At 62.1% G+C, this 27,038-nt stretch overlaps 1 protein-coding gene across 1 annotated transcript; it reads right to left on the reverse strand.

The window, feature by feature from the left end:
• Nucleotides 1–1,249: 1,249 nt before the first annotated feature.
• Nucleotides 1,250–19,875, reverse strand: SEMA4G (semaphorin 4G). Its single transcript, XM_072869999.1, has 15 exons — nucleotides 19,858–19,875; nucleotides 8,476–8,710; nucleotides 7,120–7,268; nucleotides 6,496–6,558; nucleotides 6,313–6,411; nucleotides 5,048–5,141; nucleotides 4,675–4,788; nucleotides 4,311–4,477; nucleotides 3,984–4,153; nucleotides 3,676–3,820; nucleotides 3,377–3,599; nucleotides 3,175–3,290; nucleotides 2,681–2,832; nucleotides 2,413–2,474; nucleotides 1,250–2,322 (listed from the first exon to the last, which is right to left on the reverse strand). Exons 2-15 carry the CDS (start codon nucleotides 8,594–8,596, stop codon nucleotides 1,466–1,468), a joined length of 2,532 nt encoding a protein of 843 aa, XP_072726100.1. The 5' UTR covers nucleotides 8,597–8,710; nucleotides 19,858–19,875; the 3' UTR covers nucleotides 1,250–1,465.
• Between the last annotated feature and the right edge of the window lie 7,163 nt (nucleotides 19,876–27,038).

The raw sequence follows: 27,038 nt of genomic DNA on the forward strand, positions 1-27,038 counted from the left end.
CCAGGCGTCCGGCTCTTGCCTTTTCCCACTAAGCCTCGCTCTTCTGGGGCAGAAGGGCCTGGGCTCCAGCCTGTTATGGACCCCTGGGGCTGCCCCCCTTCCTGCCCTCCCTGCAGGGCTGAGCTCCGGGTGATGTCCTGATCCTGGAGGTGCCAGCAAGGAACACAGAGGGGAGGACACGTCCCCCAGCAAGTCCATCCCTCCCTGGCCCCGGGGTGTGAGATGCTCTTGTCACCCCAGTCCCTCGGGTTCCCCCAGGAGGGGGCAGGAGCAGAGGTAGTTGGGGGGTTTAGGGACAGTGGCTGCCCCCGAAGGTGCCATGAAGAGCGGGAGGCCCCGGAGGGAGGCAGGCCCAGGTCCAGGGCGGCTCCTTCTTGCTGCACGAGGACGTTTCCTCTCCCATACGTTGTCCCACGTGTGGGACAGGGCTGTGCCCGAACCCCAGTTCTCCAGCGGCACCACGCAGGAGGGCGGAAACGTGGTGCGCGGGAGCACTGCGGACGTCGGGGGGATGTAGGTGCTGCGCCGGTCCCTTGGCACGCTGCAGGGCACGGCGGTGGCTGCCAGTCCTGCTGCTGGTGCATCTTCCTGCTGCTGCTGCGTGCCGCTCTTCCCCTGCAGCGCCCTGGGGAGAGGGGGCAGAGCCCTGTCAGGGTCAGAGCCCCCGGGGTGCCACCTCCCCAGGGCACCCAGCCCTGTGTTTCACCTGGGGCCTCCTCGCAGACAGCACGCGCCGCTCCGCTAGCTGCTCCGGGGCGTTCGGGGACATCGGGCTCCTGGCCCTGGCTCTGTCCCTCGACGAATCGTCCTCTCCCAGAGAGGAAACCCTGGGGGGGCAGACATGGGAGAGCGGGCAGGGGCTGGCAGCCACCGAGGCCACCCCCGTCAACGCGAGATGTGTCCGCAGCCCCTCTCCTGCCTGCGAGCAGGCAACTGGGGGAAAAACCCTCCCTGGCCCCGCGCCGGGAAGGGACCCCGCACCCTGCGAGAGGCACAGGCACCGTGCGGCAGCCCCCAGCCCCCCTCCCTGCTCCTCACCCACCTCTCAGCAGCCGTCCGGCTCCCATGCGCCGAGGGATGCCCAGCAGGGCAGGCTGAGTCCATGCATCCACAACAGCATCTCTCTGTCACGCCTGGACGGACAGACAGACAGAAACTCTCCCTCCCCCCAGTGTCCACCTTCAGCCAGGCGCCTGCTCCTGCCTCCAGCTCGTGGCCGCCGTCGGTGGGTTTTTATACATAAATAGAACTCCCAAATTTAAATAGATTCTTTTTCTTTGCTTTTTTTCTGTACAGCGAGTCTCAAAAGTGAGTGAAAAGCTGAAGGAACGGCCGAGCCTGGGCCTGGCCTGGCTCTGCCATTCAGGAGGTAGTTTCGCCTGAGTCTTGTAACACTGCTGGCAGGGGGTGGGAGAAGGGGCCGGAGGGGAGGAGGGTCCCGCTGGCAGGACCCCCCCCCCGGCCCCTACACGGAGCTCTCGTCCAGCTTCTCCACCAGCTGCGTGTGTTTCCGCTTCTCCAGGATCTTGCTGAGCTCCTCGGTGAAGGACGCGCTGTAGAGCGGCGAGGCCAGCGGCTCCTCCTGCTGCTGCAGCAGCATGTAGCTGTTGCCGTTCATCTTGCGGAGGACGTTGGGCAGAGCCCCCACGCCGTTGGTGAGCTCGGCCGGCAGCGGCGGCGGTGGCGGCAGCGGGGGCACGGCAGCTGGCAGCTCCTTGACCGGGGAGGTGGCAGCCGTGGGCGCCTCGCCAGGGATGATCCGCAGGCAGCCGTCGGGGTAGGTGAGCTCTTCCTCCTCCTCCTCCTCCTCCTCCTGGCGGCCCTTGCGCAGGCAGTTGGCCGAGACAGTCTGCAGCTCCACGCTGGCTGGCCGCGGCTCCCCCAGGACGTACTTGCCCTTGCGCTTCTCCAGGCAGGACACGTAGAGGAGGATGGTGCCGAGCACAGCACACAGCACCACCAAGGCGACGATGGCGGAGACATAAGCCACCTGCATGTCGCCGGCCACCTGGCTGGCGGTGTGGGGCCAGGGGTTGGCCGTGGGGCCACGGGGCAGCTCGGGCAGCACGGTGAGGCTGTAGGCAGCCAGCAGTGTCCGGAGACCCCGCTCCTCCCCGAAGCAGCGGTACTCGCCGCTGTGCTGGGGCAGTGTGTCCGTCACCAGCAGCCCGTCCACCCCCACGCGCAGCCGGTCCTGCCCCGCGCCCGGTGCCTCGCTGCCGTTCAGCAGCCAGACGGCTCGTGCCAGGTTGGAGCGCTGGTCGCAGGGCAGCAGCACGTCGTCCCCCTGCAGCACCGTCCGGTTCTTCGACGGCAGGGAGCCTGCGGGGACACGCATCGCCTCGCACCCGTCCCGGCCCCCCTAAGGGATGCCGGCCTCCCCTGCGGTCCCGAGGGGCGGCGCAGACTCACCCCGCCCGGAGCTGCTCCGGCATCCCTCGTTGCCGCTCTGAATGTCCTGCACCAGCCCTGTGCTGCAAGACATGGGGGGCTTCAGCCACACAGCCCCAGCTGAGCCCACCCTTATGGGGTGACGGCCACGGGCAGACCCGCCACTGGATGCCAGACCCTTGGGGGTGGCACTGGGGCGACTGTGCCACGGGGCGATGTGCCGCAGCACGGGATGGGGCAGGGGGAAGGCTCGTGGGGACCCCGCTGTGTACGGGCAGCCCGTCCCTACCTGTCCGTGGTGGCGGTGGCGCGGCAGGCCCTGCCGTCCCAGGCGCAGTAGGGGTCCCGGGCGAGGACGCAGTCGTAGCAGGAGGCGTACCTGGCGCAGGAGGCCAGGGGCACCTGCAGGATCCCGCTGGCTGCCCCCACGTACAGGCTCCTCTGAGGGGAAAGGGCTGGCTCAGCACTGGCCTGGCATGGTGTGGCTGGGCTGTGGGGTGACCCACAGTGCCAAGAGATTTCCCCCCCCCAGCCCCACAGCACAGCTCTCCCTTGGTGGGGAGCACAGGGAAGGGCCCCCAGCTCCAGTCAGCTGCAGCCGGCATCTGGCAAGGAGGTGGGGGCCAGGCTGGTCCCTTTCCCCAGGCTGCCCCGCTGGGCACGTATCCCAAGCTGGGGTGACCCAGAATTCACGTCCCCCCTGTCCACCAAACAGCCCAATGGCAGCTTCGCAGCACAAACACGCCCCGTGTGTGGCGTCCCCCAACTTCTTCCACCCTTCACCTGGGCGTGGGAGATCACCAGGCTCTCCACGGGCTGCGGGTCCCTGAACACCTGCACCTCCTCCACGATGTGGATGCCAGAGCCCACCACCACGGCCTTGTGGATCCAGCCGTCCCCTGGAGAGCAGAGCGGGGGGGTCAGGCGGGGGTGTGGGGTGTCCCCCCTGCCCAGCAGAGACCTGGCAAACTCATCCCGTGCTCACCCGTCCCCATGAAGAGCACATCATAGGAGTGGCCGTTGAGGGCCCGCACCCTGTCCACAGCCAGCTGGCTGTACGCCACGCTCTTCTTCACCAGCAGCGGCTCCCCGCCGTCCGGCTTCACCTCCTCAAACATGAGCGGGTGCAGCTTGACAAAGTCCAGGACACTGTTGGGCAGGTCCTGCGAGGAGTTGTAGCCCTTCCTGCGGGAGTGGTCCGTGATGCACTGCCCGGGGGAGACGGGGGTCAGGGGGGATGCGGCCGCCCCATGCCCGCCCTGCTCCGCACCCCCGGGCACTCACGGAGCCAGGCCGGGGCTCGGGCACCGCACCGTCGTAGCGGGACCACTTGCGAGCTGACTCCTGGTACTCCATGTAGGGGCCCTCGAAGGCGTGCTGCACCGCCGAGATGCTGTAGCGGCACACGGCCGAGGCCTCCATGGTCCTCCTGGGGGGCAGAGCCCCACCTGAGCCCGGGCAGACACGTGGGTGCTCCCCACCGACGCACCCCCAGGTGCTCAGCGCCCGCCTGCGCATCCCCTCGAGCATCTCCGGTCCCTCCCGTGCCGCAGACTTTTATCCCCAGCCGTTTCGGCCGCTGCCCCGCTCACCATTGCGCTGAGAGGGTGAAGGCAGCGTAGAAGACGGTGCTGGCCCAGCTGCCCCCGTCCAGGCTGCAGACGCTGTGCAGCACCTCATAGTAGGGGATGTAGCAGACCAGGCGTGCCTTCATGAAGGACGTCCACTTGCGTTGCAGGATCTTCTTCCCTCCCACGTCGCTCTGGGAGGGTGCAGGGAGCATTTCTGCACGGGCTGGTGGGGGGGTGTGTCCCCCTCTGCCCGTGCCTCAGTTTCCCCCAAGGTGCAGGCATGCATCCCTGAAGGTGCAGTGCCGGGGAGGGCCGCGCTTGGCTCCCTGTGGCCGGGGACATGCCTACCTTGCAGACACGTGCCACCCGGGCCACTCGGGCCACCTGGCTCTTGTCAAAGAAGGACGTGGTCTCCTCGCCTGCCCGCTCCGTGAAGAAGTAGTAGATTTTGTCATCGTCGCCCACAGGGCTGTCCTTGCTCTCCCGGACCAGCACAGAGGCCACGAACTCAGCATCTGGGGGACGCAGAGCGAGAGGTGGAGACTAGGGACCCGCCACGGGACAGGGGATCTCTCCTCGCCTCGGTTTCCTCTCATGGCAAACCACACAGGACCCAGGGCCACCCCCCGCCCCAGCTCCACGCTCCCTGAGGCGACGCACAGCGTCCCACGGCCCGTGACGCCGGTCCTGTGGGGCGATGGGGACGTCTCACCGTTCAGCCAGTGCAGCGGGGACTCCTCTGTCTTCAGCGGCCGCTGGTGCAGGTTCCTCCGGATGTCGGGGAGGCTCCGAAACTCGTAGCGCGTGGCGGTGTACAAGCCGCCATCTGGGCAGGGCAGGCAGGGCAGGCACCCGTCAGCAGGGCCCTGCACCCCAGGGACAGCGGGGACAGCCCCGAAAGCCACCAGCATCCCCGTGCCCCAGGCAGAGGAGGAAGAGGAGGAGGAGGACCAAGTCCTGGCTTGCTAGGGCCCCCACACGCAGAGCCCACCCAGCTGGGGACCCCCCGTGAGGGCGCTGGGGATGGGGCCAGGGCCGGTGGCATCCCGCATGTCCCTGCCAGCCCTGGGAAGGATGCCGCTTACCCACGATGAGGCCGGTGTAGCCACGGGCGGGGTCGTATGGGCACTTCTCCTTGCCTTCCTCGAAGTGGGATGGCAACGTGAACCTGTCGGCATCCTTGAGGGGGACAGGGGACCGGGTTAGACAGGAGGGGACAGACCGGCCTCGCCTGCCAGCCCCAGGCTCTCTGCAGAGGCTGCTTGCGGGGACAAAGCGGTGCCCACAGCCGTGCCCTTATTCAGGCGAGACAAAACCCCCGGAACCCTCCAGCTGGCCAGAGACCACATGGAGAGCCAGAGCCCCCAGCCAAGGGCGGGGAGAGGGCTCAGGGGGGACGGGGAGCCCTGGCACCCCACTTTGGCATTGTGTGGGCACTGGGCAGGAGCCAGACAGCGCAGCCGATGCTCCCGGGATGTGCCTGGCCGGCAGACGCTGCCCAGCCAGGCTAGGTCCCCCCCAGGTGATGTCCCAGTCATGGCAGGAGTTATTTTCTTTGGGGTTTGCAGTTCAAAGCACGTCAAATAATGACGGGGCCCTTCCAGCTCGGCGGCTCCTCTGCCTGACTCCCAGGGCGTGCAATGGCCAAACCGGACCGGCGGCACAGCCATGGGAACAGGCACGGCCCCTCCGGGGCTCCCCAGCCACTCCGGGAACGTGGCCCCAGGCCCCTTTGCCCCCAGCTCAGGAAGGGAGGTGGGCAAAGGGCGGCCAAGTCACCGAGGAGCTGCCGCATGGGGGTGAAAGTCCCGCTGCCGGGGGACGTGGCTGCCCCTGGCCACTCTGCTGTGAGTCACGGCCACGCGGAGACCCCCGGCCTGGCCCGGGAAATCCCTGGGGAGGGGCCACTGAGTCAGCCCTGCCACCGTCACCCTCCCTGGGCATGCCTGCCACCGGCCACCAGCCAGTGTGCAGCCTCTGCTTTGGGAAGGGAGCCTGCAACAGCAGAGGCTGGGGACCAGCTCCGGTGCTGGCACGTCCCACCCCCCCAGCCCCGCTGAGCCCACGTGTCCCCCCACGGCACCAATCCACCCCCAGCCATCTCGCTATGGGGTCAGAGTCCAACCCCAGCGCTGGGGTGGGGACTTTGGGTGTCTGCGTCACGGTGCCTGCGTCCCCAAACCGACCCACCCCAGCCTGGGGGTCACTCGCCTCCCCCCTGCCCTGGGACAGGGGTAGAAAGGGAGTGGGGCTGCGGGTGGAGATGGTGGGAGAGGACAGGGGCTGCACCACCTCGGGGTGACAAGGTGGCAGGGGACAGGTGACAGCCATGGGACCAAGCGGTACTCACGATGGCGGCGCAGAGCGGGTGGAAGGCGTAGGTCCCGCAGGCGTAGAGGTGGGTGCTGTTCAGCCTCTGCAGAAACCGCACGTGGTTGAAGCACTCGGTCTGCAGAGGGGGAGAACAAGCATTACAAGCCAGGAAAAGCGGCGGTGGCCCCCCCGGCACCCGGCACCCACCCATCGGCTCTACCTTGTTGTTTTTGCCCTTCTGCAGGCAGTCCATCTGCTTCTCTGGGGAGGCTTCCCAGTGGATCTGCAAGGGGAAGAGGGACTGCCACTTCGTGACCCCCATCACTGCGTGGTCCCCCCGTCACTGCAGGCTCCAGCCTCTGCCAGAGCCATCAGAGATGCTAAAATCCTCTCTTTTATTTAGAGAGGGGATGGCTGCTCAGAGCACGAGACAGCACCCTGCCCGTGTCCCCCCAGCCCGCAGCGAGAGCAGTCCCACACCCTGACCTGCGGGCAGAAACCCCAGAGCACCTGCAGGAGCCTGGAGGATTTCGGGGTGTCCTTCCCAGAGGGAGCAAAGGTGTGCGCTTCCCCTGCCCCTCGTCCTGCAGGGGTGTCCCTGAAGCAGGCAGCTCTGAGCTTGGGGACATCTCCCACTGCTGTCCCCACGCTGCCTGGCTGGGGAAGAGGACCAGGCATCCACAGGGGACCTGGGGACAGACCTGGGGACAGCACCTCCAGGCAAGACCTGAGATGGCGAGCGGGAGGATGAGCCAGGGATAGGGTGGCCACGATTTGGGCAGGGACCGGGCAGCGCGGGACAGGAGAGGACAACCAGCCGGTGGCAGGCAGAGGCCGGGCTCACCGTGCGGTGGGAGCCGTCGGCCACGTCACTGGAGTTGAGGGCGAAGATGGCTCCCCTGGCGCCCACGTAGAGGATGCCCCGGTCGTCCTCCAGCAGCAGGGTGCTGTAGTTGAGGGTGCCTGTACTGAAGCGCCGGATGCCCGACAGCTCTGCAAAGGGAACAGGGGGCTGAGGGAGGAACCTGGGGCAGGCACGGCACGAGCCATCAGGGAAAAGACAGAGGACGGAGCTGGGAGCGGGTGGGAAGGCACCCGCTGAGATTAACAGGCGGACGGTGCCGGGTGCCAGTGGTTACGGCAGGAGGAAAGGAAGAGGGGAAGTTTGGTAGGAGGTGAAAGGCACTAATTGGGCTCAGACTCACAGGGGAAATTTCCCCCCGCCAATTAAAACAGCAGCCCAGGAATGGGAGCTGCAACGTCCATGCCCAGCATGGACCTGCCACGCTGCTTGGGGAACCACTGGAGGAAAGGAAAACACGCTGGCAGTGACCCCAGCTCCGAACTGAACCCATCCAGTCCAAAAGGAAGGACGCAAAAAACCTGAACCAAAACTGCCGTGTAAGGGGAAGGCTTCTGCAGCGAGGCTGGGTGCTCCCTGCCCACCGAGCCAGAGAAACCATCCAATTTGGGGTGCTGAGAGGTGTGAGGTGGGACTCAGCCCTGGCTAGAGGGACCCCAAGCCAGGCTTGGACCCTCCTGCCACAGGAGGAGAAAGTCCCGTGGGGCTTGGGACCCTGGAGGCAGCTGGGGAGGGAATGACCCCCCCGAAGGAGGCATTGCCTGGGGAGAAAAGGGCACCCCAGCTGCAAATGAAACCCTCTCCCACCGTCGACTGCCGAGCTGGGCTTCACTAACAAGGTCAACTAAGTTGTGTGGATGCCCAAGGCACGATGACACTGTGGGGCTGGCTGACACCACAGAGGCTGGAGGCCAAGAGCCCAGTGGCAATTAAAGAAAACCATGGAAGAAAGCTTCCTGCTGACTATTTGGGCCATGAGAGCCCAGCCTGGGTGTGATGCCCGGCTCAGCACACCCTCTAAGGGCTGCTGGGCAGGGCCAGGGGCTCGCCAAGGCTGGCTCCCTGCACGTCCTTGTGCCCCTCTGGCTTTTGGGGAGATGCCTTTGCCCTGCTCCATCCCTCGGGGCACACCGACTCCAGGCACCCAACGCCAGACAGCCATGCAGGCTCCAGTTTCTGGAGCCCAGGAGACCGGAGTCCCCCATGTAGCCACTCCGCCCATGCTGAGCCCCCCGCTCCGGGGGGCTGGTGAAGACTGGACGCAGTCACAATGCACCAAACCTGGGGCTGGCAAGATCCCAAACCTCACCGCCATCACCAAGACCCGCACCCCCTTACCTTCAAAGGTGACCGTTGTCCTGGGGGTGGCATCCAGGTCGGTGGCAGACCGCCGTGACGGGTAGCCCATCGCCGCCGCCACGAAGAGAGCCGTCAGGAGATGGGCCATGCCTCCGCTCATCTTCCCACTCCCCCGGCAAGGGCAGCCACCCAGCCTGCTGCCGCCGGGCTGGCACAGCTGATCCTCAGGATGTGCTCCCCAGCTCCCCGGGATGGGGCTGGCCACCAAACCCTCCTGAAACACAGAGCACCAGGTCAAGACACTCCCGCTGCCCCCAGCACCTCATGAGCAAGCGGGCTTGGGAAGAAGCCAGCTGCGCACACGCATGGACGCTTGACTGGGCACGGCCTCAGCCCGGGGACGGCTTCAGGGAAAAGCAAACCCTCATTTGCCAAAGGGGAAACTGAGGCAGGGTGCAAGGCGTCGAGCCCTGCAGCCAGCACAGGGCGGGGAGGGGAGTTTGAGCGGAGCGACCCCCCACAGCATCCCCCGGCTCAGCATCCGCTCCGTCGCAGCGGCGGCAGTCGCTTGCTGAGCACTTGGCTGGGTTGCTCGGAGGCTCATTTTCCTCCAGGTCTGCTCCGGGCTCCTCCCTCCTTCGCTCCCAGCCATCTCCTCCCGCAGCTCCCCCTGACCGAAGGATATGCTACAGCAGAGCCAGCTGATCCCCCATTCCATTTTCATACCCAAAAAGCAGGCATATTTACCCCCAAAAGCAGAGAGCAGGGCTCGGGGCCAAGCCCTTCTGCTGGTCTCTTGGCACACTGGGGTACCCTAAGCCCCGCTCCCCAGAGCGGCTGCGGCAGGATGGGCGGCGAGGGGGGCTCCCAGGGAGCCCAAGGGCTCCGCTCCTCCCCAAAAGCACAGCTGGCCGTCTCCTGCCATGCAAGATACTTGTCCTCAAAGTTCTGCCCTTCCTGAAATGACACAACTCCCGAGGACAGAGGCGTGGGGAAGGATGCTTCAGGCACGCAGCAACGCAGGGTGAAGGAAAACCCATACAGAAGCCACTTGGCATCTTCATCCAGTCTTTTCAAGCGAGAAAAGTTTTTCCCCCCAGTGTTTTTCCACGAGATTTCAGTTTCTCTTTCATCCCAAGCTGCCTTGAAGCTCAATATCTACCTCAGCTCTTGCTTTCATGCATCCAATCCCTCCCGAATAACCCCTCGCCTCTCCTGGCTGTGTCGAGCAAAGCCACCAGTTCATTTTGTAGGTGCTGAGGAGGAAGGAGACGCTGGGTATCTCTGAGCAGGAGAGCTCCCCATAAGCAACCAGCACCTATATGTTTGCTTAGGGGTTTTTTAAAATATATATATAAACCAAATACCTGGCTCTGTAGAGAAGCTGTTCAAACACGCTTGCTGCAGACAGTTTCCCTGATGCAAATGCAGAGGGGAGGTAAAACCAAAGTGAAACGAAAGTGAAAAGGGCTTTGGGGATGAAAAGGAGAAGCAAGAGGCTGGATGTGGGATCCAGCCATAGCCCTGCAGCCTGCATTAAGCTGCTGTTTCCTTCAGGGAGGGTTCAGACCCAGACCTCGCACCTGTGCTGGCCGCTGCCCTGGAGCATCCCGGGAATGGGGCAGCGGGGAGATGTCCCCCCCTGCTCCCTCCTGCCTCGCTGCCCCCCAGGTGCCAGCCCAGTGCAGAGCACCCATAGAGCACCCAACGCCGGGAGCGGGCAGGGTGCTGCCTCCGGGGCTGAGCTCCCCAGGGAGCAGAGGACAGCAACCCGGAGCATCCTCCCTCCAAGGAACTCCTGTTCCCAGGACAAGCCCCGTCCGGACCGAGGGTCTGCCCGCAAGCAATGGGCCTGGCAGGGCGACGCAAGGCGGGTGAGTGGGGATGGAGGTCAACGGGAAACAAGTTGCTTTGGGGGCACCATGTCCGGCACGAGCCAAACCCACCAAGCTTTTTGGGCAATGCAAGCGGCGGGGTCACATCTGGAGCACCAGAGCACCTGAAAGCGCTGCGGCCAGCCCCGCGCTGACACCTCTCCATCCTGCCAGCAGGAACGGGGCCACCCCGGCAGCTGCGGGGACCCTTCCCCAGGCCCCCGCACGGGGACATGAGCCCGGAATCACGCACAAGCCACAAGATCTGCCGTGCACCTGGGCTGGGAAAGCAGAGGGGAGGAGAAACCTTCTTACGACAAGGCAAACAACGACTTCTAATAAATGAGTAACAGCCCTGCGAGCTGCCTGCACGCTGCCAGGCGTCCTCACCTTATCTCCCCCGAACAAACAAGCCCTGAACTTTGCCTGCTGCCTGGCTCTGGGCACAGCAGGGTTTGGAGCCAGGAGCGCGGCCGGGCAGGGAGGCAGGGACGTTGCTTATTGCAGGGCAAGCGCAGTGCTGCGTGCCAGCCCCAGCTAACATTTAACCAGTGCGAACACCGAGCCAGCACAGGGGGGGGAAAAAAAAAAAATAAATTAAGCTGTGAGGCTGTGCAGGGTTCCCAGCCGGGCAGGGGCCGGGGGGAGCAGCCTCCCCTGCTGCCGGGGCCAGGCTCCTCTACTTTTTCCAGGGGAGCAGCTACACCCATTTCCAAAGGCTCCTTCACCCAAGATCAGATGTAACTTTGTCCTAAAGGACATTTAATCAGTTAGCTGTAAAAGCCAGTTAATATTTTACTCAAAGGGAAGGGCTGCTCTGAGCTTCTCCTTTTCTTTTTATTTTTCATACCTAGGGTGGGGGAGAAAGAGCAAGAAGGAACTGAAACCATCCTTGCCCCGCTCAGATCGTCACCTCAGGCTGCAGCCGCACCAAGCCCCCTCCCAAACCCATCGTCCCCCCCTCGGCAGGGTGCAAGTTCAAAGCTCTGGGAAAAGGCGAGGGCCAGAGGCCGAGGTGGGAGGCAGAGGAGGTCTTGGTCCGTGGGACCCACCAGTTGAGCTGGGGATGGTTGGTTTGCTCAAGCCCAGCTCTTCCACGGGAAACGGGGAAAAGCCAGGAGGGGAAATGCCGCAGGGAGCTTTCTCTGGGGGAGGGAGACAAAAGGGGGAGAGGAAGAGGCTGAAAAGCAGCAGCAGCTCCAATGAAATCTGGGGTTTAAGAGAAAAACTGCCCAGAAAAGCCCATCCCATCACTAGGAGCGAGCTCCCAAGCCCCTTGGCGCCTCACCTACTTCCCACCAGTCAACCCACCCCCCAGACGGCAGGGGGGGGCCGACATAGGACCCAAAATACAGCCCCAGCTCCCGCCCCGGCCGGCGACACTGAAGGAGAGGGGTGGTGGAGGCAGGATCCGGCCACGGGGCTGACGGCCTCCCCAAGAGCGGGGCGAAGCCAGGAACCAGCTGCTCTAATATCGCAACGTGCAATGTCCACGGGGACCAAAGTCCACCCTCCCACCGGCGGCTATCGGTGCTCCTGCGGGATGCAGCCACAGCTCCCGGCATAGAGCTGGGTGAGCCCGACCCAGGCACCAGCTCGGGCCAGCGGGACAGGTTTGCTGGTCCCCGGGGAACGTCAGGAAAGCAGCGGGGTGGCAGAGGTGTGCAGGCGTGCGTGAGCGCGCAGGGGAGCGAGCCCCGGTCAGGTCTGACTGGGTTTACTGGGTGACGACGGAAGCTGTGCGAGCGTGACTGTGCCGGCCTCAGCCTCCCACCGGCAGCCAGCCGGCACAGCACACCCAAACGAGCTGGCCCAGTCGGCACCTCCTTAAAATCCCCACAACCAGCGTCTCTGGAGGCACAAAAAGCTTTTGATGAGTGAATTTCCCGGTGGCAGGTCTCGCCGACCTGGATCCAGCCAAAGAAACCAGACAAAGCTGCCACACCCCTCGACGGCCGCTGCACCAGGAGCTTCTGCTGGCCATGGTGGCCCCTTCCCACTGTCCCACAGTTCTCAAAGCCACAAGGCAGCAAAACGTGGGAGCAAGAGCCGGGCGTAAGCCGCGGTGCAAGGAAGCTGCGCTGTCAGTGGGGCTGGCAAATATGGAGGGACTTCAGCTGTGGTCTTATGGGCCCCCCCATAGCTGCTCCTCGGCAGCTCAGCCCAAAATGATGCCAGCTTTTTAATTTAAAGGGAACCCAGGAGAAAGAATGGAAACGCCGGGTGGGAGCAGCCCTTCTCTGGCTCAGCCCCAGCATCCATCCTGGATGGCAGGACAGAGATTTGCAGAGCGGGATCGGATGCTTCTCCATCCCACCACTCCGTGGACAGCTTGTGGTTGCTCCACCGACCTCTAGTAAAGCCCAAGCAGGCTCCCAGAATGGCTGCCGGACCTTTCTTCCCTCCTCATGGGCTGCCCCTCTTGGCATCGTGCATTCCTATGAGCAAGGGATGCCGGCTTCCCGGTGGGGGCCAGGATTTCCAGCGGGTCTCCTCCAGGTTACAGGGTTGCAAAACAGCCTTAACAAAACTGCCGGCAGGGACTGCACCAGGAGACACCGTTTACACCTCGCTTTTTCACGGTGGCCCAGCCCAGGCACTCCAAACCCCGTGCAGCCAATTCAGCTTTTTCTCATCAGGGCCAAGCCCGGCACGTGACCCCCCCGGCCCCCTCGGCTCCCCTGCCGCTCGTTCCCCCAGCCATGTTCCCACTGTCCCAGCACTGTTTTACCCCCCTGGGGATCCACGCAAGTTGCCCTCAGGTTCAGCCGAAACAGGCCGACCCCTTCCCGGCGCAGGGCGGGGAAAGGCGCCTGCCTGGGGGGACGAGGTGGGGAGAGCTCCCGGCTCCCAGGCGTGGGAACGAGCCAAGGAATTACGGGAAAAGAGCCATCCAGCGAGAGGGGAGCCTGGCCCCTGCCTGGCTGCGAGCGGCGTGTTTTGGGCCCCCCTTCCCCGGAGCTGGCAGACCTTGGGTGGGAAATCCTGCGAGACGCGGGAAGAGGAGCCGGGATGGAGGTTGCCAGGCAACTTTAATTCAGCCCTTGACGAACTTCCAGCACTTTGCTTCTGCTGCGGAGCCCAGCCAGCAAATATTAAAACATCAGGTCCACCTCGAGCCCAGGATGTCCATCCGTCCATCACAGGGGCTTGCTCATGGCCCCGTGCCCGGGGTGCCCTGCGAGGCGGTGGGTCCCCCCCGGCAGCATCCCCGAAGGACAGCCTGGGATGAGCCGCCCTTCCCGACAGAGATTTGCAGGGGCAGGATTTGACCCATGGGACTGGGCTGGCGCTGCCACACGGATATTTCTCAACCAGCTGGGATTTTTGTCAACAACAGCAAGAAAAAAATGCTAACGTGCTGAAAGCCTTCTGGGAAGAGGGGATCTGTGCCGGGTTTGGGGGCTGGGGACGGGGAGGGAAGGAGCACAGTGACCTCCCCGGAGCCCCTTGCTGAGTTTATTTTAGTTGCTTTCTTTAAACAAAACCATGCTCGACCCTGAGGTGCTTCAGGGGACACGCACGAGAGCTTTGGTGATTTGGGAAGCAGATATATTTTTACCCAAATTTGGGATTCAGGCACAGCAGAGGGCAGGGAGAGCGGTGACAGTGGCTCCTCTCAAGGAGCATCCTGCCCTGCTCCCACCACAAAGCCCCCACACACGGCACAGCCGCCATGGAGCCGGGGGGGTGGCGGGCATCGGTGGGCCGTGGGAACGAGATCCAAATTCCCCCGGCATGGCACAGCCCCCATCTGCCACCGGCAAAGCCCAGCACATCCGGCGGAGGAGAGCGCCCAGCTCTGATCCTGCCAACGTCACGGCGGGGAGGAAGCGTGTGAAGGAGCAAAGTGATGGATGGGAGAGCGAGCGGGGCTGGCCGGGGACGTGGGCCTGTTAAGGAGCACTAGTGCCGGCAGGAGCCAGACATCTAAACAACCCTGAAAAGACAAGCTGATCCATCAGCAATAAAAATAACAGCAGCACAGTTTCTGACAGATTTGGCCCACTGGCCCCCCAGCACCGTGCCTTTAATCTCCATCCCCCTGCAGCATCCCGGCAGGGGATGCCACCCGCCCAGCGAGGGGCAGGGACCAGCCACGGTGTCCCCGTGCACGGCTGCAGGGATCGGGGCATTTTAGCTTCTCTCCAGCTCCCCGTTTTCACTGTTCTTACAAGAACTTGTTCCTCTCCTTCATCAGGTCAGCTCTAACACAGAGCAGGAGGTTCAAAGGGGCTGCCAGGCAGCAATGGAGCTCACTGCCAAGCCCCCGAGAGAGCTCTCCTGCCATTCCCATCCAAACCCACCTGAGAAAATAAGGAAAGCTGCTCCAGCCTGTGCCATGGGCAGGCATCACCTGCCTGCAGCCGCCTGCCAGGCACAGGGACGGCTCCTCTCCAGCAGCTCCTGGAGAGCCGCAAGCAGATAGCAAGATCATGGTGCCCAGGACGGCAGGACAGAGTGCTCCTCCGCTCCCCATCCATATGGAAAACCCACTAATGCCGGCCATCAGTCAAAACAGCTCCTTGCCCGGCTCCATCGCCCCAAAAACCTTGCTCAGAGCTGGCCCGGGAGGGAAGGGTGCAAGGAAGGGAGGCTGAAGGGCAAACCCTTGCAGCTTGGCAGTGGGACCGGGAGCATTAAGGGATGCCCTAGCCAGCCTGGACCTGGCACCCCCAGGCAGGGCAGCAAATCTGCCCTTGCAGGAGCAATTCCCCGTGTGCCAGAGGCTGTTTGGCTCTTGCAAGCCAGCTGTGAGGACACAGTCCCCGTGGCTTTTCCCTCCCATCCAGCACATCTCCCCCTGCAGAAAGCCCACGGCAGCAGCCCTGAGCTGACCCTGCAGCCCAGGAGCACCTGAGAGCCCAGCTGGGAGCCGTGCAGGAATCGGGAAGTGAAACCGGAGGATGCTGCGACGTGGTGGCCTGACTGACTTCACCCACCGCCAGCCCATCCCCACGTCCAGGCCACGGGGGAGGCAGAGTGCAGCCACCGAGCCCCAGGATGAGGGGTGCAGACCCTCGGCACACAGGGCAGCACGGCGGAGACCCCCGGGGCTCCCATCTCCTCCATCGCAGGGAAGAGCCACGCTCAGCACTAGCAACATCACTCCCAAACCCCAACATTTTCCACCCTTTCCCGCCTCCGCTGCAGCAGGCCAGGCTTCACCGCGTGCCAGCAGCCCCTCGGTGGACTGGACAGATGGACAGCTGGATGGACAGCCCTCCACATCACAGCAAAGTTTCCCAGCGAGGGAACATTCGCATCCAAGTGGCTCAGCGCTGGATGTGATCTGCAAATTCAGCCTTCAAGGGCTTTGTGGCTGAAGCACATTGTCTCCACGGCAGAAGCAGGAAAATAGTTGTAGAATTAAATTCCCAGGAACAATTAGAAAGAAAATGAGGAAAAATCCCAACCCTAAATGTAAAGGGACATTTCAGAGCCAGCAGATTTCGGGGCTTTTGATGCATTTGAATCCATTTGCTCGTCCCCGTGGCTACAGCGTGTTTCATTTCACTGGGCTCATACAATACAAGACATGGAATTAAGTCGGGTGTTTGTTTAGAGCCGGTTTGTCTTCCAGTTTTTTTCCGAAGCCAGGTTTGAGTTTCAAAGACATTTCTTGGCAATGCCCGGGGTTCCCACCATCGGTGTGGCGCAGGGCTTACCCGAGGGGAAACCGAGGCTCAGAAATCCTGCACGACCTGGGGTCCCCTCGGAAGCGGGGGCAAGAGCTGGAGCACAACCCAGCTCGCCTGGTGTGAACGCGGGGCTTTCTGCTGCAAGCCCGCCCTTCTCCCTTTTATTTATTCCAAAGATAAACTGTTTTCTTTTCAAAAGTCCAGCAAAACCAGATGACGGGAGTGGTTTTATGGGTTCCAGCTTTAACAACCTCTTCTTGTTTCCTTCACTTCCCTCCAACGAAGCTTCAAATTTGGGGTCAGACTCAATTTGATACTCAACTTTGTGTTCAAAACTGCACGGCGCAAGGCAGCAGCACCTGGCCTTTCCCACAGCTGTTTGCATACCGCCAGCTTTGCTGCCCCAAAATCAGTTCCCCACCTTATTTGCCCGGGCTGGGCTTTGCAACAGGCAAATGAGAGCCCTCCAGCAGGTAACGGGAGGTGGGGTTGTACCCGGGGGGAGCTTTTAAGCAACAAGAAGAGCACAAGTCGGAGCACACCCTGAATCACCAAGCTGCATCCCCACACCAGTCGGTAACACGGTGCTCGAAACCCTCAGCTTCTGGACCGCACAGCTCGGGCCCCGGGAGGAAGGAGGGGGTGGGTTTGGTGATGACTTTGCTACGGCAAAGCCCTCGTACTTGTAAATCACCAGAAGCGGTGGCACAACCAGGCAGGGAGGGATGGCAGCAGCAGCGTTTCCTCCTGAAGCTCCTCCTGAAGCGCCAGCGGGGCAGGGAGCTCTCACCTTTGATCGGGACCAGGCACCCGCTCAACACCTGCAGCAGCAGCTGGCCACTGCTGGGGGGGGGCTTTCACAGCAGGGGAACATAAAAAACTCTGGGGGCATCGTCCACCCCCTCCCAGAGAGGCAGTGGGTCCCCCGGGACTGGCTCCCCCCCACCAAACCATCCATCACATGAGCCGCTTCCCAACAAGTCCCATCACGATGCCAAGTGGAGCCGGCGGGCAAGCGCAGGGAGGGAAATTCCCCGCACGCAGCCAGGCAAGGCTGGCACCGCGTCTCCACTGCACCCACCACTGCCCTCCTGCATGGGGTGCCAGCAGAGCCCCCCTCGCTGGCCCTGCCGAGCCCACCTGGATGCTTCTTCCCAGCACATGACCTGTCAGATTTGCTGAATAAACCTCCTGGGTCCAGCAAACCTGCTGAATTCCTGGCAGGGAAAGTGGTGAAAGGTTCAAATGGATGTTGGAAAAGGCAGGGGGAAGAACAAGCTTACAACACAAAGCCCTCACCTGCAGGAACCAAAAGCGTTGTTAGGGTTTGTTTTTTTTTTTCCCCTCCGGTTGCAACACAAAACCAAAGTCAAGATAGGGATCGCAGCACGCTGGAGGGGGCAGCTCCCTGCCCCTCGTCCCTCCGGGCAAAGCGAGCCCAGCCAAACGCAGATGAAGCAGAGATGCGTCCTGCAGGACACGCACGCAGCATCGCTGCGGCTGTCCCACCTGGGTTCGGGGTTCAGGCGGGGGGTCCCAGCCTGCGCCCGCCGCAGAGGGAGGCAAAGCAGCCTCCCGCCATGGTAGGCCAACTAGCACAAAAAATGCCATCGTTGTTATTAATAATTTCCCTGCCTCTGGGGGAATCTGCACTCCTCGTCCATTTTGGGCAGTCTCTTTGTCTTTGGAGACTGTTTTTCTTGGCACCTGAAGAGCCCTTTCATGGTTCCCTCTCCCACTTCATGCTCTCAGTTTTAAAGGCCAGGCACAAGCCACTGGCCCCGCTGCATACTGGTGGGGGGGGCAAAGAGAGCCCCAAATCCCAGAGCTGCCTGGGTGCATGGCAGGTCCCTTCTACCCCTCGGATCAGCAGTTATGAAGCTCAACCCCAACGCAGACAAGCCCCCAGCACAAGCCGGTCCCCTCCACCTGGGAACATCTGCAGCTCCCACAGTAATGCATCCCAAGGAGATGAATCTGAAGGAGCCAGGGCTCAGACAAGCCATGTCCCACGGCCCGTCGCCTCCCAAGGGGAAGGGGGGGGAGGCAGGGATTGCACTGCACCACCTGCATCGGTTCAGTATCGGGTCCCAGCCGGCTGAAACACCAGCTGCCCGCAGGTAACACTCAGTCTCCCCAAATACTGGCAGCAGTCCCCATCTCCGCAGACCCCCGATCTGCTGGGGAGGGGGGGGCTGTATCTAGCCCTCCCCCCAGGAGCTGGTGCCCTGTCTGGCTGCAATTTACACCATCGTCTTCCCTCACCCCCTTGGCATGTCCTCCCGTCACTCCTGCCCCCCCAGCCCCACCTCACCCCACACCCCACACCTGTCCTCAAAGCAAGCTATCTGCACTGCCACCAGATCCTGCATGTCCCCACCTTCCCTCCAGCTTGTCACCCCCAAATCCTCACCTGCATCAGACCTCCCCTCTCCATCCTGACCCCAAGGATCTAGCCCCGTTTCCCCCAGGGCATCATTCCCTGGACTTCAGCCCCATCAGGTCAGATCCCCGCTCCTCCTTCTCCGGACCCTGCCTGTGCACCCAGCACCTGCATCCAGCACCCCAGATCCTGCCTGTGGACTCAGCACCCAGATCCAGCAGCCCAAACCCTGCCTGCAGACCCAGATCTGGACCCAGACCCAGCGCCCCAAGCCATACCAAGGGACTCAACACCCAGATCCAGCACCCCAGATCCTGCCTGTGGACTCAGCACCCACATCCAGCACCCAGCCCCAGCACCCCCAGTCCTGCCTGTGGACCCGGACCGAGACCCAACACCCCAAACCCACCACCCCCGACCCTGCTCGCGGACTCAGCATTCAGCCCTAGCACCCCCGACCCTGCCCTGCGGACTCAGCACCCAGCCCCAGCACCCAGCCCCTGCCTGCGCATGCAGCACCCGGACCCAGCAACCAGACCCAGCTTTCCGGATCCTGCCTGTGGACGCGGCGCCCAGACCCAGCCCTCCCGGCCCTGCCTGCGGACCCGGACCCAGCGCTCCCGGCCCTGCCTGCGGACCCGGACCCAGCACCCCGACCCGGACGCAGCACCCGGCCGGCGGCTGTCCCCACTCGCGTCTCCCCGGCGCTTGCCTGGTGCGGTGCGGCGCTGCTCGGCTCGGCGGTGCAGCAGGTGCGGACTGGGCGGCGCGGCGCGGCACGGCGCGGCACGGCGCGGCACGGCACGGCGCAGCACGGAGCGGCGCAGCACGGCGCGGCGCAGCACGGAGCGGCGCGGCGCAGCCCGTCTGAGCGCGGCCCCGCCGCGCCGTACCGAGCCGTACCGAGCCGCGCCGCCCGCGCCGCACCGCCCCCTGCCGGCCGCGCCGGTGCGCGGAGGCGGAGGCCGCGGTGCCCGGCCCCGGCCCGGAGGCAGCCGCCCGCCTGGACAGGTCCCGCGGAGGAGGAGGGCAGGAGCAGCAGGGAGCGGAGCCGGGGCTGGGCTGCCCCTGCCTGCGCTGGGTCTCCCCAGCCAATGCTGGGAGGCAGGGGGCAGCACTTCCGTCAGCTGAGACGCCGCCGTGCAGCCCCCCCGGCCCGGGGACGGTCAGCACGGGGCACATGGGGCTCGCTCAGCACGGGCGGTTTGGGTTATACAGCCCCAAAAAGGCCCCTGGCAGAGGAGCCCGTGTTCAGGCCCTTCGCAGGGCCAGGGAGGCGAAGGGCTGGTAACTTGGGCTTGTGACTATAAAATAGCGTTACCGAATGCAGATAAGCATCATCCCAGTCTGCCAACGCGGCACAGGTGCTGTCATCGCGCTACAGCCACCCAGCCGGTGCCGCGGTGCCCTGCTGAGGCTCCTCACTCCCCAAACCCACCCCTTGCATCCACATCACGCCTGACCAGGGCACCCCATCTTCACCCTCCTAGAACACACGCCTCCCCGTTTAGTCTGTGTTTACCCATGGTGGAAGCTTGTTTCAAAACACGGGCAGGTAATGGTTTCTCCAGGGCCCTGTGTGGAGCCTTTTTGTCCTGGGTGGCTTCTGTGGCTCCTCCCCACAGGCAGGAGCTGCCAGGTTCAGGCCTGTGTTTGCTTTCCTTTCGCAAGCTTTCAGCGCCTGGCCAACCCTCCCTCCTCACCCGTCGCAGGAGGCGGCAGGCCTCCCGAAAACAAAACCCCGAGCACTGTATGTAACCAGCAGGTTGGATCTAGGGCAACTGGGAATCAGCTGGTGCGGGAGGTGGGGAGGTGCTGTAGCTACGCACGCCAGATTACAGCTCCCGAAGCTGGCGGGGTGACCGGGTGCTGCCAGACCATGGTTACAAAGCCATGCGGTGCCCAGTCCCGGCACCGGCACCCTCGGGTGCTGGCTCATCCCCTCCTCTCCGCACCAGCCCCCCACGAGGGGTGAGGTCTCCAGGAAGGGGATGAGGGTCCCCCAGCCCCGCATCCTGCAGACCCAGAGCCGGACCCACAGCAGGGCTTAGTACTGAGTGGGTTGTGCTGAACTTGCTCAGCATCATCTGGGAATGAGGGTCGGCCCCGACTGAGCCCTCCCCATCACCTGGACCTTTTACCTGGGAAGGGCAGCAGGGGCAGGGTGCTCCCGCGGGGAGCCCGGCTGACATACCACTCTTGGGGCCTCTAAGTGCCAGGGTCCTGCCTCCTAAAAACACTGTGGGTGGGAGGGAGAGCAGCAGAGGCTTGAATCCCCCCAGTCCCCACACACTGACTTGTCTCAGCCAAGGAGGGACCCACCTGGGCGCTCCTGCCGACAGGGTGGCTCCCGTCACCCTCGCGCACGCCCACCGAGCAGCCACCTTCCCCTCGCCCAGCACAAGGTGCCGGGACCTGTTCACTGTCCCCACTCCCAGGGACCCCGGGAGAGCACAGCAGAGACGCTACCCACCTCCTCCAGCGCTCCCCGTCCTCCCGCCCTCACCTCCTGTACGCTCCAGCGGCTAATTACCATTTCCTCCTGTCCTTGGGCAAAACCCCAGCGTCTCCTCCGCGCCTCGCCGCGCCTTGCCTCTCCGCCCACCCTGCGGAAGTGGGATGCCCACACACCAGGAGCCGGGCTCACCCGCAGCCTTGCCCAGCTGGACTCAGAGCACTGCTCGGGCAGCAGGAGGGCCAGCTGAAGCAGCAGGTGCTGCCCGCCAGGCAGGGATACTTTTGGCTGGCCTGTCTTACCCAGGAATGGGGGGTTCGGGTGCTGTGAGGTGTCCGGTCCCCCGCAGCCGCTCCAAACCCCATCCCCTGCCTTAGCAGAGGCGCAGCTGGAGGCTGCGGGGCCAGTGGTGGGGAGAACTGGTCCGTGAGCACTAGGGAAGGGGTGCCAGGCTGGGACGGGGCTGCCCAAGGCTCCCTCCTTCTCCAGGGCGCTGCGTACATCCCATCCCGCAGCAATACTCCCTGCCCGTGCAGGCAGCACAGGCAGGCACCCTCCCACGTGGCTGCAAGCCGAACCCGGCACAAATTGGAGCTGCGTTAGCTCCTGGCCTCGCAGTGGGGTAATTAGTGCATGAGCAAAGAGTGAGCAGAGCCTGGCGCGTTCAGCACTGCGTATTTACAGGCTTGAGCTTGCGAGGCTTTAATTAATTAACACGAGTCATCAGCAGCTGGAAACAGATCTATTTTCAGAGCCTTCGCCTGCTCTGCTGCCCCCGTGAGATTATCTGAAAGAATTTAAGGACCCACGAGGTTGAAGGCCAGGGCCTTGCTCTTATTTGCACAGCTTTCCCAAGAGCCAGCGCAGGATGCGGGCGGCAGGAGCCGAACCAGACCCGTCCCTCTCCCGCACCTGCGTCCCTCTGCCCCGCGGAGCAGTGCTGCCGAGCGGGGTGGTCTCGCTTGTGCTCCAACCTCAGCCCGGAGCCCGCAAGGTGCTCGAAGGGGAATTTCCCGTCGGAGCAACCCTGCAGCTCCCTGGGACAGCCTGGAGCAGGGGGCCCTTCGGGTCGTGCCATGGCACTTTGGGAAACCGCCCTGCCCATGGCCATGCAAGGAGATTTTATCCCTAATACTCTCTTCTCCCCGTTAATCCAAACGGCCTTTAGGAAAAGGAAATGCTTTAGTGCCCTGATCACCAGCACGGAGTCTGGTTACTGTTTAATTTCTTCTCCTTGTCACTTAAACACCGTGTCCCACGGAGAGAGGACTGGGCAGAGCGGGTTTGTCCTGTGGGACAGCCCCGTCCACACCAGGGTCAGCTGCCCTTTGCCTGTGCTGGCAGCTGTCCATCACAGCACAGCCCCACCGCTCCGGCACACGGCCAAGCCAGGCAGATGCCCATGGTGCCCATGCTCAGCCGGCATGTTTGGGTTCACCCATCTCTGCCAGATAACCTCTACCCATGGCAGCAGGTAGAAACGCCCGTGGCCGGCCCCTTTCACCCCTCCGATGCCCAAGGCGCCAGGGTGAAGCCGTGGCAGCTCTCCTGTTTCACTTGGCACCGCATCCCCGTCCCAGCCGGCATCCCAGATAACGTGAGGAATTATAACAGGGCCACGGCGCTGTGAAATATTGATGGGATTAGCGCGGATCAGCTCTCCCAGCACACATGCCAAGCTCACCCCGAGCCCGTGAGCCAGTGACCTGCACGCACGTGGGTTGCAGCTCAGCACCCGGGACGGCAGCGCTGCCAGGTGCTCCTTGCCCAGCCCGCAGCAGGAATCATTTCTCCAGCTGCCACCAGCCTGCAGCCTTCCTGGGGGGGACGTGGGGCATCCCGTTGCAGCACAAGAAGACATGCGTTAAGTTGCTTAATGCATGACACCCCTGTGTCTCAGGCTCTGCTGGGGATGAAGTGTTGTCTGCTTTGGTTGTAGCTCAGCATCCACTGCCACCCTGGGCCCCAAGGGACCCCCACCCTGCCTGCAGCCCTGAAACATGCCAGCCCCCAGGCTCCATCCCCTTCACTCCCCTTGCCCCCTCTCAAGTTCATCCCACGCAAGCAGGACCCTAGGGGATACCCCATGCACGGGGGTGTCCTGGGTGGCTGGCAGGAGACCCCTGCCCTCCCCACCACTGCGTGCCTCTGCTCTCACTGCTGGGAACCAGGTTTGCCCAGAAAGAGGGTTTCATTATGGATCACAGCGGCATAAATACAAACAGCTTAGCAGGATCAAATAACAGCCATCATTAAACTGGAAATACGCTGGCAGGGGTACGCATCACGGCAGCAGTGTGGCGCGAAGCCCCCAGTTCTGGGGTTGCAGCGCTGATAGGGTGTTGGTGCCTATCAAACCCATGGGGCTGACCAGGATCTGCAGCCTTTGGTAGGAAACTGCTTCCCAGGGTGGGTCTGGTTCCTCCCCAGCAGTGCCTGCAGCTTGCCTTTCCCTTGCCCTGAGCAAGAAAAGCGAGATAAAACCCTAGCATATGCAGTTTGGTTTGCCAGCCTCTGCAGTCCGAGGGGCAGCAGGCAGCTAACCATTTCAAGCTGCTCTCCAAACTGGTTTGAAAGCCCGCTGGGAGTTACAAAATCACGGCACTCCAGGAGCTGGGGATTTATGAAACCCACAAAAGATTTGTGAAACTCATGCTAAAGCCGTGCCAGCCCGCACCATGCCGAGAGGCATATTATAACATCAAAACCACTGGCGGAAAAACGGGTACTTTTCCCTTCGGACATGAGAAAGCAACAATGAGCAAACCAGCCTTTCTCCAAGCCCCTCCATCCCTTAAGCACGCTGCGAGACCGGCATCGCCGTTTTGCTGCCTCTGCGGAAGAAAAGCCCAGTGGGGAGCACACCAGCCTCACACCACGGGGTCGGTCTCTCTGCTCCAGCATCCATCATCTCAGCAGCATCCTCTGCGCTCTCCAGGACCAGCCTGCCCAGGCTCCGGGCCGGCAGCACTGTGCGAAGCAGAGGAGCAGAAAGAGCCACCAGTGATGCCTGGAGCCCGGCAGCGGCACTCGGGGCTTCCCAGCAGCCGAGCACACGCTTGCCAGGTTTGGCTTTGTTTCTTGAGAGCATCATGGACTCATCAAGCCAAGTGTGATGCTCCACAGATTAGCCCCAGGGAAAAAAAAATATTCCAGCAGGCACAGAGCATGAAAGGCTCGGGAGCCTCTTCCCTTCGAGTCATTGAGCAAACTTTCCAAACCACTGTTTCTTCGGGCTGAGAGCCAGCAAGGAAAATTACAATTGCAGAAGAATTTGTCTGAGAAAGTTATAACGAGCTGGAAAAAGACAGGGGCAGGCCAGAAGGCAGCTAAACAGCCAGCCCGTGCTGCAGCCACTCCAGCCCAGGGCTCGGCTTTGGGTAGGGATGGGACTTTTCCCCCCCAGCTCAGTACAGCAGTGGAGTTGCTGCCCCGACTTCTGGCAAGATCAGATGCTGGATTTCTCCCCTGTTAAGTGTTTGGCAGTGGAAATTGGGATGTTTTGCCCAAGGACATTTGTTGATGAAGGCTGCCAGGTGCCGGCAGCCCCAGCCACGGAGCCAAGCGTGGTGCCAGGGCGGATTTTCTCAGGGGAGAAGCAGCTGAGTCACAGCAGCCTCCGATCTGTTCCCACAAGCCCGGCTGCGAGAGACGCGCAGGAGTTCACGGAGGACAGGCGCTCGCACGGGCAGCCAGCAGGGTTTGGTTTGCTCGTCTGCAAACCTCTCCGAGCCGGCGGAAAGCATCTCTCTGGCTCGGGATCTGTCGGCAGCACACCTGCGGGGAAGGGCTGGCGAGACTGCGGGAGGGCAGGCTCCTGACCTGCCTTTCAACCAGGCAGGGCTGCTTCTGGATGCTCCTGCAGCATGGGGGGCAAACGCCAGCAGCCGCTGGGAATCCTGTGGGAGAGGCGAGGGTGGTGTTTCGGGGCCTGACATGGGGTCTCATCCCGGCTCTGGGGCAGTAGAAGGACCAGGGTGGCTGCAGGCAGGGAAGGGGCAGAGCCCCAGCTCCAGCCCCAGGAGGTGACGCGTGGCTCCAGCCCTGGGAGAAGTGGCTGGCTCGGCTGGACATCAGCAACCCTTCTGCCCATCCTAGCTGCTCCCAGTAAAAGCAGGCAGGCTCCAGCCTGGCCAGGGAGCATGGGGGTCTCTCCCTGTGTTTCTGCAGCCCCCTGCATTTTCCCCAGCATGGCAGGTCAGGTCCCTGGCACGCACTGCCAACAGCAGCGACACACAGCCCTGGGGATGCACAGGGGCTGGGGCAACACCGGTGGCTTTTAAGAGCTGCCCTTTTGGGTGAGCTAACGCGCACCCCACAGAGCTAAAGCCAGGAGGGTGCAACAGCCCCCAGCACCCACCCTCTGGGCCAAGCCGCCAGCCAGGATCCACATCCACACGGCTTCATCTTTTGGCCGTCTGAACCCCCGTGCCCAAGTGACCTCTCCCCAGCCCTGCCTGCTCCAGCCCAAAGCTCGGCTGACCCGTGGGCAGCCTGCCTCTCCTTCCCAGGCACCAAACCCCAACGCTGCCATCGCCGCCATCGAAGAAGAAACAGCCCGAGCAGCGCAGTAAATAACCCCCCACGCACAGGCAGAGCGCTGGCAAGCAGAGCCGGGCGCATCCATCACTCTCACAGTTTTTCTTTGGCTCTGACACTTTGATAGGGGCGAGGGGGTGGGGGAAGGAGAGGAGCTTCCAAAATTTATGAGCTCGGATTTAAAAATACATCTCCTAGAAGCGCTGCAAAACCTGGAGATGGTGAAGGCTAGTGGCTTAAAAGCTGCCGTCGGGAACGAATGCGAAAGCTGTGCCTGCCTCGGAAAGAGGGATTTGGGAGACCAGCATGGCTGATGTCGCAAATGGTGTCCCCGTTGGGATCGTTTTGCAAGTCACAGCTCTCCGTGCCGTGCATTGCAAGTGAAATGGAAGGTAGGGGTAACAAATGATGAATTCAAATCCCTCCAGCCCAATGGTAATGTCAACCTTAGCGCAGATAGGATTTGGACTGTCACCTTCAATATCCCAGAGTTTCTCCTCTACATCCCTGACCTCCCGCTGCTCCATGCATAGCCAGTCTCACAGCTCCATTTGGAAACAGATCCCCTCATGCAAAGAAAAGAGCTCGTAGCTGTAAATTTAGCTGAAAACATCTCTACCGCAGGGAATCACATATCAAATAATAAAGCCAAACGAATGTCAGGAAGAACTACCACGATATCAAAGTCCTTGGTCTTTACAGATGGACTCTCCCTCAGCAGGGTGCCACAGAATGAGCAGCTGAAAAATGTTACCCAGTCATTAAAAACATCTAAAAGTAATTTAGCCTGAGTGACAATGATGCTCAAAGCAAGTTATTTGTCTGCTGAGATAAAACGAGCTATTTCAAGCTTGCCTTTTGTTGTAGTTTTCTTTTAAAGTCAGAAAGGACTGAAAAACGCCGATCTGACAGCCTCCCCAGCAGAGCCCTGGCACTGTGGCAGTGGCACAGTGCAGGGAGCATCACCGTGAGTTGCCCCGATCCCCCCGGGCGTTGTGCTCCCACCTCTTCCAGAAGGATGCTCGGAATAGACCAGGAAGATGGTCCCCGGGGCCACCGCCGCATCTCTGCTGAGTTACAGTGCCATTTAGGATGATGGTTTTGCCATGGAAACATCTCCCTCCTAACAACAGATCTATCAGCACATGTCCCAAAAGCAGCCCGGCATTCATTACATGGTAATTTTTGCTTCTCTGTGATGGAGGCCAGAGCCTTACCCTTCCCATGCTTTTCTTTTTTTTAAAAAAAAAAACCACAAACTTCTGGGTTAACCCATCAAAAGCATTGCATAAGCCCAAGGTTCCTCTAAAATCTCCTCGTAAGGAGATTTTTGGTGGGCTCGTTAGATACACAGAGCATTTCAAATGCCCAGTGTTAAATATTTCAGGTGAAACATAACTCTTCTAAGTGTAGCCGACCTTGCTCTGAAGCTCCAAGTCAGTGAAATTTCTCTGCAGCCTTCAGGAATTGATTTGCTTCTTGCTGGTACCTTCTACGTGTACCGTTCAACAGAGTTAATGTTTTCTGAAGCTTGATATTTCCCCCCTCCCCAAGTGATCAGATTTTGGGAAGCGGCGGTGAGATGCCTTACAAGCAGTTTTCATCCCCAGGTTTTTCCGAGCGGGCTGCATCCATCACATCCTGGTGCTTTAGCACATCTCTGTACAAATGGTACGTTCGAGAGTCAGCTGAATTCCTTTGATTCATGT

This window comes from Ciconia boyciana, chromosome 8 (assembly GCF_034638445.1).
Source record: "Ciconia boyciana chromosome 8, ASM3463844v1, whole genome shotgun sequence".
In the NCBI taxonomy this organism is placed as follows: Eukaryota; Metazoa; Chordata; class Aves; order Ciconiiformes; family Ciconiidae; genus Ciconia; species Ciconia boyciana.